At 44.4% G+C, this 20507-nt stretch overlaps 1 protein-coding gene across 3 annotated transcripts in view; it reads right to left on the bottom strand.

Moving 5' to 3' along the window:
• Aff1 (ALF transcription elongation factor 1) overlaps nucleotides 1-20507 on the bottom strand; it is a 162743-nt gene that overhangs the window by 38408 nt on the left and 103828 nt on the right. For all 3 annotated transcript variants that reach the window (XM_029478020.2, XM_021162208.3, XM_029478019.2), the window contains 3 exons: nucleotides 5209-5253; nucleotides 1432-1518; nucleotides 258-294 (listed from right to left, as the gene is read on the bottom strand). In XM_029478020.2, the coding sequence (XP_029333880.1) occupies nucleotides 258-294; nucleotides 1432-1518; nucleotides 5209-5253 (169 nt within the window). The remainder of the gene's footprint in view (nucleotides 1-257; nucleotides 295-1431; nucleotides 1519-5208; nucleotides 5254-20507) is intronic.

Raw genomic sequence — 20507 nt, 5'->3', positions numbered from 1 at the left:
AAGAAAATGCGCCACGATGTAAAGAAAATGTCTAAGAAAAAAAGAAAGAAAAGTAAATGTGTCATGTAATATTAACTTGTATTTGTTTAGAATTTAATGAAAACAGTTTACTTCATACAGTACCTACAGAGTGGCTCTGAGTTTTGTTGTGAGTGTATCATTACCAAATCGGTTAACAATTATTAAAAACAAAAACCATAACAAAAAGAACACGGCTTTGTTCTGTAAGGCAATACAAACGGCAGATGTTCACTTACTTTGGCTCTGGGTTGCAGAACTGACGTGCAGAGGATCCTAAGAAGAAACATTCACCATTAGAGCTGTGTGGCTTACAGCAACACCATGCAGGCTTTAAAGCAAACGATATTTTCGTAAAACTAAATTTGGAGAAAACAATGTAGCGATGGTGAAGGGAACGCTCAATCTACTCATCACCTGCTACATGAAGCAAACCGCCCGCCTTCTATTGGCCTCTGCAAGGCTCAAACAGCCCATTCTCCAGTAAATCATAAATCACACCGAACAGACAAGATGGACACTGACCAATCTGATCTCTGCACGTTATTAATGGATCTTCTTGGTTTAAAAGCATTGTTATAAACAGGGTGGAATAACCAAGGTAAATTTGGGGTTTGTAGGTAGAGCTCCTCAAAACAGTATCATGAAAAAGGTTCCTAGAAATATGAATCTATGCATATCGAGCCAGACAGACCCCTGCACTCAGGATACATACATGCTAAAGGTTATTTCAAAGTATACACTGGGAATGGAGAGATGGCTCAGTGTTAAGAGGGGTCATGGCTCTTCCACAGAGCAGATTCCCAGCACCACCGTGACAGCTCACAACAATCTAATACACCAGTACCAGGAGAGCCATCAACCTCTTCTGGCCTCTGTGGGCACGGCACACACGTGCTGCACACACAAAGTCATGCATGCAGGTGGAACACCCATGCCCATTAAAACAAAACAGAAAAATACTTTTAAAGTATAAGCCAAAAAGAAAAGGATGGCTGTTTCAATACATCAGTGAAAACGTGCCAGTAGTCTGTTTGGTTGTTATGGAAACCAACATTAGCATTAGCTGTTCACTTCAAAAAATTTATAGGAAGTAAGAGATAAACAAGGTTTGTTATCCAGAGGATAAGCCCTCAAATGAGAAACTGCACGAAGAAGTTTTGAAGATATAAAGCCCTATACAATTCTAAGACATTCTTGCTAACATGAGAAGGAGAATAAATTATCTAAAAGCCTTAGGAAGTACCATAAAAGCTAATCTGTGACCTTTAGCCCAGTCTCCAAAGATTCCAGAGAGCACCAACCAGAGCACCACCCTGTATTCTTCTCACTGTGGTGGATATAGTATCTGCAGCACACCCCTACACTTCCCTCTGCTGCAGATATTGTGCCTGTCATAATTTATGGAATTACCTTTGTGGGGAAAGGAAATCTGGACGGCTCGGCTGTACTGGGTGTGTGTATGGCTGTCAGAGGCGGTGGCCACGAGTGGGTCATTTCCTAGAAAGAAATTTGGAAAAGGAAGGGAAGGCAGATGTAAGTGAAACATCCAAGTTAGTTTTCAACTAACAAAGTGGGCAACACTTGTACCAGGCTACATACACTGGAAGCTGAACAAAAAACTGACAAAAAGCAGTTTAAGAACATTAGATTAGAAACCGAACGGCCCAGCAAGAACACCACAGTGCACAAGTGCTCCAGCAGGTGCCAGCAGGCTGGGGTAGCTCTGGGAAGGCTGAGCCTCGAAAGGCCACCATTTTGGCACATTCTGCCCCCAGCTTCTCCACTGCGCTTCCGGGAATTATTGAAGTTCAAAGGAAGAACTTTCCTGTTTGACTTAAACAAACAAGCCATTGAGGCCACTTGCTCCGCGCGGGAGGGTTCTAATAGATTTGACCCTTCCCTGGCAGCACCGTCAGCAGGCTTCAGAAGCAAAACTTTAATCGTCACTCCCTAATATCTGAGTTAAAGGCAAGGTTTCTAAAACTTACAAACTAATATGCTCTTCAGCACAATCGTGGTGTTTATGCTGCTTTGCTTAAACACTAAAGGGGAAATAGGTATTGTTGATTAAGTGTGTAATCACGAACAGGCACATATGTGCGTGCACACGTGCACACAAACACTATGAGATAAGCAGGGTGTGTAGAACTCTCCTGCTTCAGCCTCCTGGGTGTTTGCTGAGGTTAGAGCATGCAGCACCAACCTTAGCAGCTGCACCATGTTTAACTGAAATGGAGAGTTCCAGGCACTCTGATCGCGTGCCCGTGAGCTCCTGCTCTTTTGCTCAGTCAGAATGTTTCCCAATAACTTATTACAACTGTGGTATTTGTGACTTTCACCTACCAATTATTCCTAACATTACCCAAGACCTAAGGCTACGTCCTGAGGAAGCCCACAGCTGGGAAGTATAGCAACACTTGCAGACTCAGGGCGGTACTGTGGTAGTCGGAAAGACCTTCCACACTTCCCTAACACCTTAGGCATTAGGGGAATTGGAGCCATTACAAAGAAAAGAACGGTTGACTCCAAGCCATTTTACCTGCAAAGATGGACTGTATGGTACCTCTTTAGCCCAACACTGCTAGGCCCCACAGCTGTAGTCTTCTCTCTCTCCTTGCTCATTACACACACACACACACACACACACACACACCCAAGAACCACCATGGTGTACTAGCCATTCCTCTAGAAACACGATCTAACCTGTGGCCTTCTCCCCCACACTATTCCTCCACTCCCTACTTTGTTCACTCACCAGTCATTCACACTGCAACTTTACCCCTCCTGCCCCCATCCTCGTGGAAGCAATGGCTCTATCATCTTCACTGACACCCAATAACCTAGAACCATATCTGGATACCAAATGAACGAATAAGCAAGCAATAATGCTACTCCACATAAAGCCGTCACCACAGGAGGCTGTAGCCTCCCCCAGCCTTGAGTAGGCTGGCTTTGACCTTGCTGCCACTGAGTATGAGACCACCTGGGGTGGAGCCTTCCGACTTAGAGGGCTCTATTGTTCTGTCACCTGCTGCTGAGACACTGCTACCTGCTGAGAGGCCCTAGAGATATTCTGGAGACAGCATCCGGCAGATCACCTACAGGCTCGCAACAGGCATCAAGAATGGATTGGCGGGGGATGGGCCTCCCTTTATAAGCACAGACTCAGGTGATGCCTGCGCATGCACCTCCATGGGCCCCTAGGACCATGCCACTCAACAGGCAGCTCTGGCTGAGGGCCCCAGGGAGCACACCACTTCCTCTTTACTTCCACCCTAAACATGGCCCTAGAGAACCAATGAGAACCGACAGCAAGCACCATCTACAGCCGAAAGAAACGTCACTCTTAGGAAACGTTGGTGGGCTTCTGGCAAGCTCAAGCCTGTTGACACAAAAGAATGGGAACCTTGACCAGAAGGCTCTGGATCAGCCCCTGGTATAGAGCACAGGGGTCGCCTGCTAGCTCAGAGCCCTCCTTCCAACATGAGAAAGCCAATGCTGGAGAGAATGGCAGAGTTGGGCTTTCTCTGTGAAGAGGCCCGTGCCACTTCAGTCCGGGATCCCCTCTTCCACTTCTCACTTCTGACTCCCAAATGTGACTTTGCTCACATTTCAGTCTGAGCATCCCCAGCACCGCACTGGATGAGGAGGACAGGAGGGTGGCTGTTTTGGCTACGGCACAGTACTATAATGCTATCACTCCTGAGCAAAGGGTATGGTTTGTCTTCTACACATATCAAACCCCACAACACAATGCCCATGGAGGCCCACCCTCTCTCTCAGTCATTCGGGGGTAAATACAGAACAGATCACACCCTGTTTCAGAGAGGATGCTAAGAGGTATAACAAGTAATTTAGGATTTTGAGATGATATGTGGAAAATTTCAAAATCATGAAGCGGAAAAGTTAATACCAAAGCCTGAGCAGGGTAATTAGTTAAAAATGCACCCTCCTTGCTAATTGGCGAGAACATCAGCTTTCCGTGGTTCAAAGCATGTCTCTCAGGAATGACTGCAAAGCCCTAACTGCAAAAGGAAGAATACAGACAGAAATAACACAAGTACTGTTCAAACATTTGCTGAAATGCTGTTTTTGTTTGTTTGTTTGTTTGTTTTTAAAATAAAGAAAAATCACAAATGAAAAATATAACCAATATTCTTTCTTATTTAATGGCTGCAAGCAGCAGCATCGGTTAGTATTTTTGCAACGAAGGTGGAATTAAAGTAAAATTTGGAGTAAATTTTTAGAGAAAAACAGTAAGCAGGAGATTAAAATTCATAGATCCACAACTTCAAAAGAACAAAATTTTACAATAAAAGCTACAAGAATATCACTAAGACCAACAGGAGCAAATCATGAGCCACAGAGAAAATAAGAAACACAGGAAAACACCCCCACCCCAAGTTATTACAATTACTGAATACAAGGAATAAATTAAGCTCTGAATTTCAGGGGGCGGGGGGCGGGTCACATGACAATTTGTTCACTTCTCTTGAGAAAAGCAAGCTCATAGGTCAAGAGAAGAATCTACTAAGATTAATTTAGTTGTTGTTTTTTTGTTTGTTTTGTTTTGTCTAGTGCAAGAAAACCAGAGTGAGTGTATGTGTGGCCACATTTACAACAGGTACTGAACATAACTATACATTTACAGCAGCAGGCGGGTAATGTGTGAGGTAATATGTGGGAGGTAATGTATATAATGATACATTTGCAGGAACAAGTTGTTCACACAACTCAAATAAGCAAGCAGACAAAAGCAACCCAATGTGGAAGTCAAAATATGACCATTCATTCATTTGTGTGTGTGTGTGAGTGTGTGTGCGTGTGTGTGTCAGGATCTCCCTGAGTAGCCACAGCTTGCCTGATCATCTGCCCGCTTCTGCAGTCGAGTGCTGGATTAAAGCATATGCCACACACTCGCCTCCACTGATTTCAAGTTTCAAGATCTCATTAAAGAGGCCACAGGCACCAGGTTTCACTGTATGAAAAGCAAGATCACGGACACGGGGCTATTTAACGCCTGGTACTGTCCATGCTATGCCCATTGAGGGTGTTTCATCTCTGGAAAATGAGCACACTCTTTATGGGAAAGCAGAACTTGAGAAATTCATAAAACAGTGATCCAAATTCTTGCAAGTTTGTAAACTTCATCTTCAAACCCACAACAGGAATTATTAACTAACTCACCTTCAGAATCTCTTCAACACAATGGACTTCATTGGAGTACGGCTGCTGCAAAGGAAACAAGAGAGCGAGCTTAATTTAAAAACCTTGCCAGTGGAACTGATTGCAGTGCTAGGTACAGGTGTGGACCAGCCTGGGTAGGTTGGCTTCAGGACCTACCCTTTCCTACCAGAGTGCTAGGAACTGCACTGTGGAAGAAGGAAACACCAACTTCATCTTGGGGAAGAGCAGGAAGCTGGAGGCTCGCCCACACCCATCTGAATGTGACCATTACGCTAAAGGTAGCTCGGGAGAAAAGTGAGGGTTGGGGACATAGCTCGGTAGTAAAGCACTTGCCTGGCTTGTGTAAGGCCCCCATCTCAACAAAGATGGGGGAAGGAGAAGATGAGAGGAGAGGGGAGGAAGGTATTGGTAAATCTAAAAGAGCACCAGATGGAAATGGAAGCAAGAGTAATCAAATAATGAAGCTGGGTACCTTACAGTAACATCCACTGAAGAGCATAGACATGGACACTGTCTGAATACTAGAGGACCCACAGGGGCCAAGCCCAGGCAGGAAACAGCTCTTCAATACAGTCCTCTACAACTCATTTCTATATTTGAAGATTTCTGCCTGTCTTTCTCTCTGTCTCTCTCTCTCTGTCTCTCTCTCTGTCTCTCTCTCTGTCTCTCTCTCTGTCTGTCTGTCTGTCTGTGGGTGTGTATGTGTGGCATATGTGTAGGTATTCCCAGAAGCCAGAGGAGGATGTCACAATCCCTGGTGCTGGAGTTACACACTAAGTTGTAAGCTGCATGGTAGGGTGTTATTTATGAATCAAACTTGGGTCTCCTTTTCTGGAGGAACAGTATGAACTCATAAATGCTGAGCCATCTCTATGGCCTTTATGTGCATAAAGGACAACACAGGAAGTGATGAGATAGAGTGATGAGATAGAGCGACCTAGAGCTAAGACCCACTACTTTTGCCTCCGCCCCATCTCTAACTAAATAGAAAACATCAGATGTGGCAGCTCCACTTTATAGTCTATGTACTTTTAACCCAAAGAAAAGCAAAAAGGTTAAATCTAAAATTTTCCTACATTAGAAACCCAGAATGCAGCCCACAAATCTATTGCTTCTGTTCTGTGTCACTCCTGAGCCCTTGTACACACAGCAAGTGCCACATCAGGTGATGCCCCCGCTAGAGAAAGCACCACTCCACAGAGAGCAGGCGGGTACAAAGCAGCCTTTCCCCTGGGCTCAGCTACAATTGAAGAGTGTCCCATCCTGGGCTGGAGAGATTGCTCAGTGGTTTAGAGCACTGACTGCTCTTCCAGAGGTCCCGAATTCAATCCCCAGCAACCACATCAGATGGCTCACAACCATCTGATGGGGTCTGATGCCCTCTTCTGGTGTGTCTGAAGAGAGCAATGGTGGTATACTCATATGCATAAAATAAATAAATAAATCTTAAAAAACTATAACACTGGTTGCTAATTCATAACCAAGGGTTTGTTAGCCATCATCCTAGTCTTTCCAATTTAGGAAATCAAAAGAAAATAGAGTATAACTTCTGTACCAGGCTGTGAACAAATCTAACAGCCATGTCAAAATGGAAACACCTCTTCAGGAGTGTTCACTAATGTCACCCTAATGACTTGGGGACATTTTTGGAGCTTTGTGCCAGGAAGTTCTGAGGTACAACCAGTGAGGGGTAAGGCCATTCCTACTCCACTGCGCCTATTCAGTCCCTCCTCAGACGTTCTGCATGTCAAACTGGCTTTTAGTTTCCAAAATCCACTAAAAGATGTCATAGGACCAAATGATAGTGTCACATTTTATCATAAGTATCAGAAACAAAAGGAGAAAAAGGAAAAGGGGGGGAAAGGCTGTTTCCACCTAGACATAAACTAAACTGGTTCCAATGACTGACATCTATTGTTAGAAAAAAGAGTCACCATCAGTAGTACATATATATGAATCAACAGAGCCTGGGACTCCAATGTCTATGAACTATAGTTCCACCTCCTGCCTGGGACTAAGCCGGGGAATGGTTGAGAAGCAACCAGCAGTAAAAGGAAACGGTAAAGCAGCTCTGATGAGGACCAACCAAGACCTGGCCAATTCTTTCTAAAATCGGAATGTGGTGGGAAGCCACCCTCCAAGGTGTACCCTCCTTAGAGGTGACTTCATGCTCACAAAGTGCTGGAAGCAATCCTCACACCCCCTTATTCTCCTTCTGAGGTAGAGCATGCTTCCTGATGCTTTCTCCTGCCCACATGCCCAGCCACACAAACCATGAACTGCTGCGGTGTTAATTAGTGTTCATACCCTTTCTCCCCAACCCACCTATGTGCGCCTGGCTACCTCTGAACCTATATTTAAAAGAAAGGGCTGGTGAGGTGGCTCGGTGGGTAGGGGTACCAAGCCTGACAGAGGAGGTCAGTGCCCACAAGCCACATGGTAGGAGAGAACCAAGTCCCAGTTTTCCTCTGGCCTCTACATTTGTGCTGTGCTTCTGTGCACACGCACACACACACACACACACACACACACACACACACCATACATACATGCATGTGCACACACACATACACCATACATATATACGTGCACGCACACACACACACACACACACACCACTCTCTCCCAAGTAATAAATGTAAAACAAAGAAGAAGCTACATAAGTCAGGGCAGCCCAAGTCTACCAAGGTTTCATCTGAGAGTATGAATCTCTAGCAAGTCAGAGGACAGGCTGCCTTGAGCAATAAAGTGCAGCCCAGCACCTCCGAGCTTGCCTCTGCCACTGAAAGGAAACTTCCAACAAGGAAGTCGAGATGCTGAAAAGCCACAAGGCCCCTGTGGGGCTCAGGTTAGGTACTGTCACTCCTGCTGAGCATAGCCAGGCTCTTCACGTAACTCTTGCCCCAGAATGAACTATCAGTCCTGGCTAAGAAGCTAAGACTTATAAAAAGATTATATAAAAAGATTCCTTCCGGAACACTAGATAATAAAACACAACAGCAAAATCGATAATTGGTCAAGAGGAACAGAGGTCTCCTAAGGCTGTGTGTGAAGGCTTGCTGACTAACTTCCAGAACTCAGTCCCGCCTCCACAGTTGGTGTCTGTGTTCCTGGAGTAGGCAGGTCACCACTGCTGACCTCACATCACATGGGATTCTATACAGAGACCAATGTTCCAGCAGGGTGACATCCCCACGGGCATGGCCACAAATAACCCTAGAACAATAGCCCTACTCAACAAAGCAGAGAACACGGCAGCTACTTCTTGAACTCAGGTTGTACTTGGCACTGCATTAAACTCTTTACATACTATAATTGATACCATTGATTATGAAATCGATCACTAGCTTGGCATGGAGAAAGTTGTTCCATCTCCCCACCCATCGACCCCGTAGTGGACATCCCCACTCCGAAAGGCTTTAGATCAATTAAAAGGTCTCAGGGAGTGGAATACGGTATCCAGTTTCATTCTCATATCAACCACCACGGTAGGCATTTTTTTACAACAGGCAGACTAAAACCGGTGTGTCACCCAAGGTCACACAAAAGCTCTGAATCGGCTGAGCCAAGCCTCAAGATCCTGTCAAACTGGCTTCCCAAAGATTGTCTGTTCCTGAGACAGACAAGCCAATATTTGAGCAAAAGCGGGTTTCTGTTCTATGCATGACCAAAACCATTTGTTAAGGACTTCACACGTCTCCGTCTCTCACTGCTGGTCACCCCCAAGTTCCAGAGCAAAACACTGAGCATGGCCTGAAAATGACACTCGGTACTGACACCAAAACGAGGAGTCCCTTGCAAAGGACTTCTGGACTTTGGTTTACTACCAAAAGAACGGAATAGAAGAGACACTTGGCCACCGAGACTGGTGGCTCCTGCCCAGGTCCAATTGGCATCAAGTTTCAACAGAACAGAGCTTTTACAACAGTGCTACTTTCATGGAGGTTTACCTGGAAATGGGGGCCACAGCAGTTGAATACTGAAGAGGGAGCCAGACCCCAGCTTCTCTAGGGTGGCTTCCCTCGGGACCTGCTCTGTGATCTTGGATACAATTCAGCTTTGGGACTATTTCCTTATGGTGATAAAGGAGAATGTTACCAAATCTAACCACCTCACAGGAGCAGTGTGAAGCCAAGTGCGCTGCCATGGGAAATGCCCGGTGCCAACATGAATTATCTAAGTATTATTCAGTAATGTGACTGTTTCAAAAGAAATTCTAACCAATTCTCATGGATACTTTTCCTCAAATGCACTGCCTCCTGGATTGCTGTCTGCTGCTCAGTAAGTTGAGTGTCCACTGTCCGCCTACCTGAAACTCACTTCCCCCTCCCTCCTCCTGCTCAGGGGCTGGTGAAAACACACCCTGTCACTCCCCCTTTGCCATGGTGTGAGACCACTTGCTATAGCATGACTCCTGCAGAGACATCTGTACTGTGCCCTGTAGAGCTGCCCCAGACTTGTCTATACACCATCAACTTACGTCCTCTGCTTCTTCTAGGTTACAAGTTCTAGGAAAGCAGAGGGCAGCCTTCCCCACGCCCACCTGACCATACACTACCTGTTACATAAACGCCACTAATGATATTTGCTGGTCTTTCTGTTCTTCAAATTTAGAATTCTCATTTTTCTCTGAGGTTGGAGACGTGACTCAACGCTCAAAAGTACATACTGCTGTTGTAGAGGACCTGGGTGGGAAAACCAGAGTCCATACCATATCTCTAAGTCCAGTTCCGGGGGAGCACACCAAACCCACACAAACGGTGCACAAATACACATAATAAAAAAATTAAAATAAATTTCAAATCTGGGGGTTTTGAAAGCACATTAGGTGCTGTAAGCTGTCTGAATTAGAAATAAACACGTGGGCTAACAATATAGAAACACGTATATGCCGGGATACAGGATCCATCTGTCCCCATTTCTCCTTAGACTGGATTGGGAACAAGTCAAAGGACTTACAAGACCTAAGCTATGGGACAATGCAAGGGTCACTGGCAGAAGAACAGAGTTCAAAAACCCCAGCATCACTTGGGCAATGGCTCCCATAAATAGGGCTGGAGGGCAAGAGAGAGGAGAAAGCTAGGCTGTGTGGGTGAGCATGAGCATATGGAAGCCAGGGGCCACTGTGGGTGGCTCTCCACTATAGTTTGAGACAGGGTCTCTCACGACACCTGGTGCTTCTTGTTTGACTCGGCTGATTAGTAAAGCTAATCCAGCATGTGCTATCCAGCTTTTACATGAGTTCTGGTGGTCTCAACTTCATGGTTACTTACACAGTAAGCATTTTATACCCCATCTCCCCAGCCAGCCCAAGCTACCAATTCTAGTTACATGTATCCTTTGAACTATAGCACTGATGTGTTCCAAACAACATGTTCACAAGGTTTCAGATCTGTCTGCAAACAAAGGGATACTACAAACACTGACTAATGCAACTACGGGGTCACGTGAAAAAATATTATGCCACTATGATAAAGGACAAGGAAGCTGGGTATGCCGATGAGAATACATAACATTATATACAGGACATTACTGATGAGGTAATACCCTAACTATATGAAACAGAAGAAAAATAAACAAGGTACTTTGTCAGCATTTACATAAGTGAAAATGTCCGAGACTGTGTGTTTAGAGTTGCCTGCAATGCTTAAAATACAGCTAAGAATAATACACAAAAAATAACCATCAGTTTCCTCTACCAAGAACAACAGGAAAGATTTCAACTCCCCATCTCCTTATTTTTTTTAAACTTTTAAATCCTAAGCCCTTAAATTTAAAACAAACACCAGCTGGAGAGATGGCTCAGCGGTTAAGAGCACTGACTCACATATATAAAATAAATAAATCTTAAAAACAAACAAACAAACAAAAAAAATAGAACATAAAAACAGAAGACAAAGCCAAACCAAACAAAAAAAACCCCATAAACATTAGACTGAAATTAAAAACTTCTCAAAGTCCACCACCTGCTTCCAGCTCCTGGCCCTTGGTTACCCTTCCTCTGTGGCTGTCCTGTGTCTGCCCTTCCAGAGTCTGTCCTCAGCAGCACTCAGTCCGGCCCACTCACCAAACGGCAGGGCACTGAGAGGCAGCCTCCTGATCAGCAGCCAACTTCCCAGAGTGGCCGGAGGCATAGGCATCAGAGCTGTAGCCTGTTCTCACTTTTCCAATGAAACTAGAAAAGCTTTGCTTGAGAGAAAGGCAGCTTTTACCTCTCTTTCTCTTCTTAGCACTTAAGTACTGAGCAGGGGACATAGGAGCTTGCCTCTTGAGTAAGGACCTCAGCTGAGCCTTCAGTAAAAAGTCACCAAAGGCTGACACAGGGACACACACATGCCTGTAATTTCTACTGCTCTTGAGGGGGCAAAGACAGGGAATTCACTGGAAGCCTGGGGGCTGGGGGCTGGCTAGCCTGGCGTACATGGAAGAGGGCTGGGGGCTGGCTAGCCTGGCGTACACGGAAGAGGGGTGGGGGGTGGGGGTGGGGGAACCCTAGGTTAGACAAAGAAGAGGTTGTCCCCTGACACTGCCCCATGGCAATGCTTGCTCTGTTTCAAACATATTCATACACACACACACACACACACACACACACACACACAGACATGCTGGAGCACACATACCAAACACATTATAAATAAGTATTAAACATACATATATGAAATACACAAAGCCTGGAATGGCAGTCAAGAGGGAGAAATAAGACAGTGCATGCTGAAGTCTGTGCCATACATAAAAATGCATGCAATTCTATGAAGACACCATAATCACCACTTCTGGGAAAGATTAGAAATGGAGACCAAAAGGCCTGACTGAACAAAGCTCCACATAATAATAATTGTATTCTGTGACTAAGCAGTAAATCACCTACACAGCTTGGCTCAGAAGAACAGGCTCGCACCACCTGGGTGTGCCTGCTTCTGCCGGAAGACACATAAAGGCACAGGCATTACAGCTCCATAGCCCCTGGGCGATTGTCTTTATGTCAACTTCCATACCCCAAACTTTAAGAGGTTTTGTTTTAAGGCTTCTGGATAGATGTATGTGAGTTCTTATACATCAAATTAAAACAGTAAACACAACACACACAGAGGTGCTTGAGACAATTAATAAAAAATAATTACTAACACACCCTATACGGTTTCTTTAATTGAAAGGATGCTATGTAAGTTGCAGTCAACTACTAAAATCTCCCCTTAAAGATTATTAATAGGGCTAGAAAGATGGATAAGCAGTTAAAACGCTCACTGCTCTCAAAGAAGACCCAAATCTGCCTACATTGAATGGTTCACGACCCCATCTCTGGCCTCCATTGACACTATTTAGGTGCAAAGACACACACATCATTTTAAAAACATTTTTACATAATGTTGTGGTGCACACCTTAAATCCCAGAACTCAGGAGGCAGAAGGAGTTCCAGGCCAGTCTGGTCTACAGAATTCCAGAATAGACTGGGCTATACAGAGAAATCCTATCTCAAAAACAAAACAAAATGAAGCAAACAAAAAATTAAAAATAATAATTTTACCGAAGATTTTTAAACATGATTTATCTCCCTAAACATGTTCCAAGAAGTAGACAGTTTTTTTTTTAACCTTACATTTATTTGTGCACATGTGTATGCATGTGCATGCATGGGTGCATGCATATCAAAGCGTGTATAACTAGTTAGGGGATAATTCGAGTTCCTTCTAAGATGTGGGTCCCTAGGATTGAATTCGACCCGGACTTGGTGGCAAGGCCCTTTACTCAGTGAGCCATCTCATTGGTCCCTAAATAGTGTGATGTTTCCCTTTTATGTTGTTAGTAGGCTGTCCTTCCGATTTTTGAGCACTAGGGACTGAAGCATACTAAAGCACACATTCAACTGCTGAGCTACATCTGCAGACCTGATCACTTGTAGGAAGGGACGAGGGCCACAAGTGATCCTTCAAGTCCCTAAAAACCTCTTCTTGGTACCCAATGGCATGCTTGGGGCAGATGTTAACACATACTTAATTAGAAGAAATCTCTGATTTTCCAAACAGGTTTGCAGGAGGAAGAAGCATTAAAGATTATCAATATGATAAAGAGATGCACATGGTGGCTCCTGTCTGCAGTCCCAGCTCCCACGAGGCCTGGGTCATCTAACTACACAGTAAGACAAAATAAAGAGGAGCCTGCAGGTCACCCACTGTTATTTACTTCCCAACAAAACCTAAGACTAAGCAACTCTCCTGTGGGAGAATCTGAAAGAGGAGGAGACAAACACTGCTGCTCTTCTCTGGAAGTTTCTCCTCTCCCAGAATCCAACCACATTCAGCTCCAAACTGCAAGGGTCTCCTCCATGCAGAAGTAAAGGAAGGGTGTAGACATCTTGGTGAGACAGGAGCTCCAAAGATCCTACAAGCTAGACACAGAGAGAGAATGCCCAAGCCTGTGTGCACCGGCACTCCACTTTATGTGGGAAATGAAGCCTTCATCCCTACCTGTTTAAAACACACTTCTAGCCACAAACTACAATGTCCTTCAGACTTTCACCAACTAAAGCAAAAATGCACTAAAGATGAGGGGGGGGGGTAAAAAACCTAAAACATACAAACTCTTACAGGAGGTAGCTTTCAAGGACCAATAACAGTGATTAGACAGTTTCGCTGGCAGTCATTTGATCACACAACTGAAGCCACTTGTTTTAATTAGTGTCATTAAGATAGCTCATTTTTGTAAATCAGATAAATTATTTTTAAAAAAAAAATCACAATCTGAATTAACTAAATTATTCCACTCTAGAAATTCCACTTAGAGCTCCATTTAAGGGTAATTTTGAAACTTGGGGCTCTGATTCTTGCAATCTGGATTCATAAATAAGAACAAATTAATGAATAGTTATTCTCTCTGTGTAGAGTTATAAACACTCAGTGGACACAAATATGCCAATGATATGAAGAAGTAGCAAAAATGCCACTGTACCTTAATTCTACCTTCTCATTCCTTGCTCCCAGGATCTGGAGGTCCTAGGTTTTAGGGAGCATTTGCAAGGTGCATTGAAGCTAAATGAAAGGACTTACACATGTATATCAGCTGGTCAATTAACTGCTTACATAACAGTTAGGAATTTGTGTTAATAGGGCTGGAGAGATGGTTCAGTGGTTAAGAGCACTGGCTGCTCTTCCAGAGGTCCTGAGGTCAATTCCCAGCAACCACACGGTGGCTCACAACCATCTGTAATGGGATCTGGTGCCCTCTTCTGGTGTGTCTGAAGACAGCTACAGTGTACTCATATAAATGAAATAAATAAAACTTTAAAAAAAGGAGTTGTGTTAAAGTTCACTCAGAAGTACCCAGATGAACAAACACTCTAACAAGACAAGAGAACATGTCTAACCTCAGTTTCCAGCTTCCTGACTGTGAACTGTTGCCATTAGCCACATAGTATGGGGAGCTGAAATCCCCAGTGGGGTGCACCTTTGAAACATTTTGGACTCTTGATGAAAGATCATGTGAGGCCTTGTGAAGACCATTGTGGGTATAAACCATGAATGATGGCATGGCTAAGTAGGCAGTAAAGGATAGGGAAAAAAACCAAAACACCACAAGAAAGTCTAGATATTACACTACAGTGATGAGAGAGAGAGACAGAGAGACAGAGAGACAGAGAAAGAGAGAGAGAGACAGAGACAGAGACAGAGAAAGTTCTTTCATATGGCCTGATCTATTTTTTCTTTCATAGTATCTGATCTATTTCTTCTTCCAAAATCCAATGCTACTTACTAAAATGTCTTCAGAATGTGTGAATGTGAGAGGGGTTACCTTGAGTGTAAACATCAAATGTGCAAATTATGAGTACCTCTTCCACAGGAGAGTATAAAACCACGGTGGTATATGATGTCCCTGTGTGCTCTGCACTGCCTAGATACCTAGATCTTGCCCGTGGACACACCCACAAGCACACATACACACACACACACACACACACACACACACACGCACATTCTGTCTCTCTGGTGCTCCTGTCTCTCACAGATCATATTAACATACAGTTCTGATCTGAAACAACAGTACTACATTACTCTGTCAATCCCAGGATGTTTACAGAGACTTAAGCCTACTCTCTAAGTGTCTGTGTCTGTTACATTTTGTAAGTGGCACACAGGGTTTGGAAACCATGTCTAATTCCATGTTTCATGGGTACTTAGACCTTTTTTAAAAAACATACTTAAGCATAAGTGGAGCCTACATAGGCATCTGAACAAAATGGGGTGGGTGGGGCTTTCCAAGGTGGATGAGGTACACTGAAGTCATAGGAATGAGATAAGCCATTTAATCCACGCCTTGTCAGGAAGGACAGAAGGTTTTATCCTCGGTTTACTCAAGTAATCCCAGTGTCTCCTCCTGCTTGGTGTGGTGTCTCCTGGCATTGATTATCTTCAAAAACAAAAACTAGAATCCAATGGGGAACAGAAAGGAAAGGCAAGGCAAGTCCTGCAGCCAGAGGCACAACTCCTACGAGGAAACACAGCTTCAACCTCCCATGGGGACGTGGGCACTGTAACCAACACAGGAGGCAGCAGGAAGAGATGGCTTTGATTTCCACATATTTAACAATAAACAAATAAATTTCCACAGAATAGGAAAATCACCTTGGGAAAGTATAACTTATTTATTATCATGCACCTGCCTAACACATACAAGTCCCTGGGTTCAATCCCCAATACCGGATCAACAAAGGCTAGAAGGATATCATAGGTGGTTATAAATTATTTAAACCTAAATTTAAAATATATTATCGCTCTTGTATGGCCTGTTTAAAACCAAGCTCAAGTAGATGTCATGACATGAGCCTGTGCTCAATGCAGAATCCAGAGAAGGAAACAAGAAACCATAGCCACAGTGAAACAAAAATCACCTCCTTTCGACGATGAACTGTTCCTCAGTTACACCTGACCCAACAGCAGCCTTCCTGACAATTCCACCTGGCACACAGCCCATGGGGACACAGTCCTGGGTGTACCCACTTCCTTCCTGACATGGTAATTACACCAGCAGCTGCAGGCCGAACTGGGACGAGTAACAACAGTTAAAAGCCCTGCTCCAGGTCCTTTCAACCTGAATGAACTTCTTTAATTGATTTATTGTAACAGGCAACATGCAGCCAACTAGAATGCTCTCTCATACACACTAGAACAATGCAGGCGTGTGACTGCAGCTTGGCTCCTGAGCAGGTAAGCCTTTTTGCTGACCTCTGCCAGTCACCTCTGTGTTGGTTTGGGGATGAAGATAGTTTCTTGACAGACTTTTGTACATGGAATGAAATGGCTGGAACACTGTATTTAAAAATAAGAAAAGTGCCAGGTGGTGGCACAGGCCTCTAATCCTAGCATTTAGCAGGCAGGCAGTAGAAGATGGGTCTCTGAGCTTGAGGTGAGCCTGGTCTACGAGTGAGTTCCGGGACAGCCAAGACTACACACAGAAACCCTTTCTCGAAAAACATAACAAATAAAACAAAACAAGCTAACAAACAAACACAAAATTCATGTTATTGCAGAGGACCTGAGTTCTAGTCCAGAACCCATATAAAGAGGTTCACAAATGCCTGTGACTCCTGCTCCAGAAGGATCTAATACTTCTGGGTTTTGTAGGCAACAGCACACACATTCCCCACCGCCTCTCAAGCCACTCACCCACACACACACCTTCTAGACTAGACTCTAATTCAACATACCCATTGAAAAACCAAAGCACTAAGATCTTTAAAGGGACGATTTATATTTTGTCTTTTAAATAATCAATAGCTTCATTTCTCATATCATTCCTTAATTTAGGCCCAGTGTTTGAAGAATACAGGAAAAAATCATTAGCTATGGGAATTATCATACACTTAGCTTTTAATTGCCATAAAATATACTACCAATGTACACATAGTCAGGCATGGGGTGTAATCCTGCAATCCCAACACTCAGGAGGCAGAGGCAGGCTCAGGCCTACCTGAGCTACATAGTGAGACAATGTCTCAAAACACACAATAAAAACAAGTCTGCATTTGCTACAAATATAAAACTATGTACTCATTCTCTAGCTCCACTATTACTATTTTATAAGGCAGGCAGGCAGGCTCCAAAGTCCAAACAAAGAGCCACACAAATCTCAAGAGGTCGCTCAAGTCTCCTGTGGCAGGCGGGGAAAAAAAAAAAGGGGGAGAGGGGGAGGGGAGGACAGGTCCATATGTTACATATCGGATGTACACAATCAGGAGGGAGGCACAGCATGCCTGTAGCTGGAAGACTTATTTACCTTGTTACAGTCATGCACACAGCAGACTAAACCAGGCTGTACTGATTGATTCCCTAGAAAGGAAAGAAGTCAAGACACACCTTTCTGTTCAGGCCTGGCCGTCATCTTCCTTACTCCACTCTCTCCCTCTACTTTCTGGCCTTTCCCACCTGAACTTCTTGCTGGATACTTACTGTGGGGCAGTGGGGCACTTACCTCCCTGAGCATGTCTTAATGCCTTCCTACATGGCAAAAAAAAAAAAGCTTTCCTGTCTCAACACCTGCCCTGCCAGCCCTGCTCAATGCCACTAGGTCGCTGTCACTGGTGCGGTGGCTGCAATGGCCCAGGCAGGGAAGAATTTTGCGTGTCTTCCCTGGTACGGAGCCATAAGGAGCAGAAGTGCTCCCAGGCCCAACTCCCCTGGCTCTGCTCCTAAAAAACTCTCTCAAGCACAGTGTTGCTTAGCAATGTTTGCCTTCCCCCTGTACATTTGAAATTGGCAACATCTGTCCCTTTGGCAATTTTGACTCATGCAAAGCACCATGTGCAAAGTTTAAAAACACAGCTTCACCGATGGCCACCTGCCCCTCCTCCCTTGCTCCACCCCCACCCCACTCCCCCAAAAAACCCAAGAGTACAAAATGGCTTACTCTTCGTTCTGCTTACAAGGACGGGAGAAAGATCAGTAGTTTTACGGCAGCTGGTGGCACATAAGCAAAATATTTAAGCCACCAGTGGGAGTTCCTATTAAACTCCACCTAATAACTAGTGTGCCTGCACACTTACACCCGAAGATGTGTCTGAAATGGAAACCTCTGCTGGGTAACAACTTCGTTTAGAATAAATTCAGTCCTGTGGCATTATGTGCAACGCAGGAGTCACCCGTGAGATAAAAACCCAGATCCTGGAGTAAATGTAGCAATCTCCTTCCCTCCTCTCCTCTCTCTCTTCTTCCTTCTGAACTGGAAAAGGCTAAGGCCTTCTGAATGGTAAGTGAGTGTTTTTACTACTCAGCTAGACACCTCTCAAACTTCAAGAACACAAATAGAAAAAAAATTAACCTAATGTTATAGATTTCAAGATAATCCTGTCATCTAAGTATCTGGTACTTCATCTATGGGTTACCTTAGGTTACCATTATACACAAGTTCCTCACAGTGCTGATATCACATGCATAAGACTAAAATAAAATGTAGATGAAGTATCCTAATTCTTCATATAACTCTTAAAGCCGGCTAGGAGCTGAGCAGTGCTCTGCACATCCAAACTGTTGGCACACGAGCAGTTTTGTTCCTAGCTTTTAACAAATCAGGCTACAGTTTCCTCTTTACCTTGAGCCAACCAATTCTGATATATTATGAGCAAGTGTTTTCAAAACAATTCTGTTGAAACCAAGTTCAGGCTATAAAGGGTAGAGTAGCCATGTGCTCTCAAGCCACAGAGACACAGGAGAACTAGAAGCTGAGGTCATATTCCCTGCACTCAAAAGGTCCTTGACAACATGCCATGTCACTTAAAACACATACATGAATTCAACACGCTAGGATCTCCTTCTCATTAGGACCCTCAACAGATACCTGCTGGATGCAGATAGAACAGTCATCAAGCTATGCTCCTCACTGTCGTCTGTAGGAAAAACATGAGCAGATTCTTCAAACTGGAAGAGTCTTGGAAATCTCAGATGTCAAGATCGTCTTTACAGTGTAAGTTCTGCCTACCTACACTAAGGCTGATGAGCAAGATTCTGATAGCCATGCAAGCCTCCAGCATTGGCTCTATCAGGGACTGTTAAGCTCACTGCATGAAGCGGCATGAACATGCGCCTACAGAAGACATCCTTAATGAAACACGGGCCTTTGGGGGGGGGGCGGGGGCAGAGTCTTGTCTCACTAGGTACCCCGAGCCAGCCTGGAACTAGATATATTCATCTCTGATGTCCTCAAACTCACAGAAGTCTACTGTGTCTGCCTCTCAAATGGGGGGATTAGAGCCACACATCACTTGACCATGTGGCACTTCCCCGACACCCCCCCCTTCCTTTCTTTCCCTTTCTACTAAGCCTCCCCACCTCCACCCACATGGTGGCCTCTCATTCATGCAGCCACCATCTCTGTAGACATCTGTGTCCTCAACATGCTACTCTGAATTAACTTGTGCGGAGGAAGGAATGTTATAACTTTGGAGGGTGGGATCCTGCGCTCTTGGGGATGAGGAGGAAGGAAGCAGGGTGGGTGCTGTCCACCAGGCGAGTGCTGATAAACCCTAAAAGTTGGGGCTGGGAGTAACTAAAAACACCCCTCAAGCCATCAATTGCACAAGGAAAAGGGAAAGGGGCTTCTGGCAAGGCACTCCAGGGCAGGGATGGGGAGGAGGCAGTGGGCAGCAAGGGCCCCCTCCTGCCTGTTGTTGGGACCAGTTTTCACTCTGTCATTGGTCACAGACTCACAACCACTCGCCCACCTTAGTCTCAACTGCTGAGATTATACAGTTTTAAGCTATCAGGGAAAGCAGCATTGTGCCTCATATGGTCTACGGGTCAAAGACACTACAGAGCAAACACTGGGATGTATGTTCGTACCCAACTGCTGTAGTGTTACCAACAAAATAATTTTATGGTTGGAGGTCATCACACCATGAGGAACTATGTCAAAGGGTAGCATTATTAGGTAGGCTGAGAACCACTGTCCTAAAGAGTAGGCTCTATTCTGAGGTTTCTGACAGAATTATTTTGTTGGTACTGTGTAACTGTAATTGCGCTACCATAATGAATCATATTGTAAATATCTGATATGAGACCCTCAACCCCAAAAAATTGAGGATTGCTGCATTAGGACAAAAGCCATTATCAATGCCAATTAATAAAAAAGGAACTAATATTATACGCAAGAGAAATAAAACACAGGCTAAACATCCTGTTTTGCAAATCATCTATAGCTTTGCTCTCCTGTAGTAATAGATAGCCTACCCCCCTACACAGGCAGGCACACACACACACACACACACACACATTGAGTTGTCTTCATTGCTGAATATGTTGAGGCTCCTTTG

This window comes from Mus caroli, unplaced genomic scaffold (genome assembly GCF_978045245.1).
Source record: "Mus caroli unplaced genomic scaffold, Mus_caroli_1 scaffold_4, whole genome shotgun sequence".
NCBI lineage: Eukaryota > Metazoa > Chordata > Mammalia > Rodentia > Muridae > Mus > Mus caroli.
This window is presented reverse-complemented; position numbering and strand designations above follow the sequence as displayed.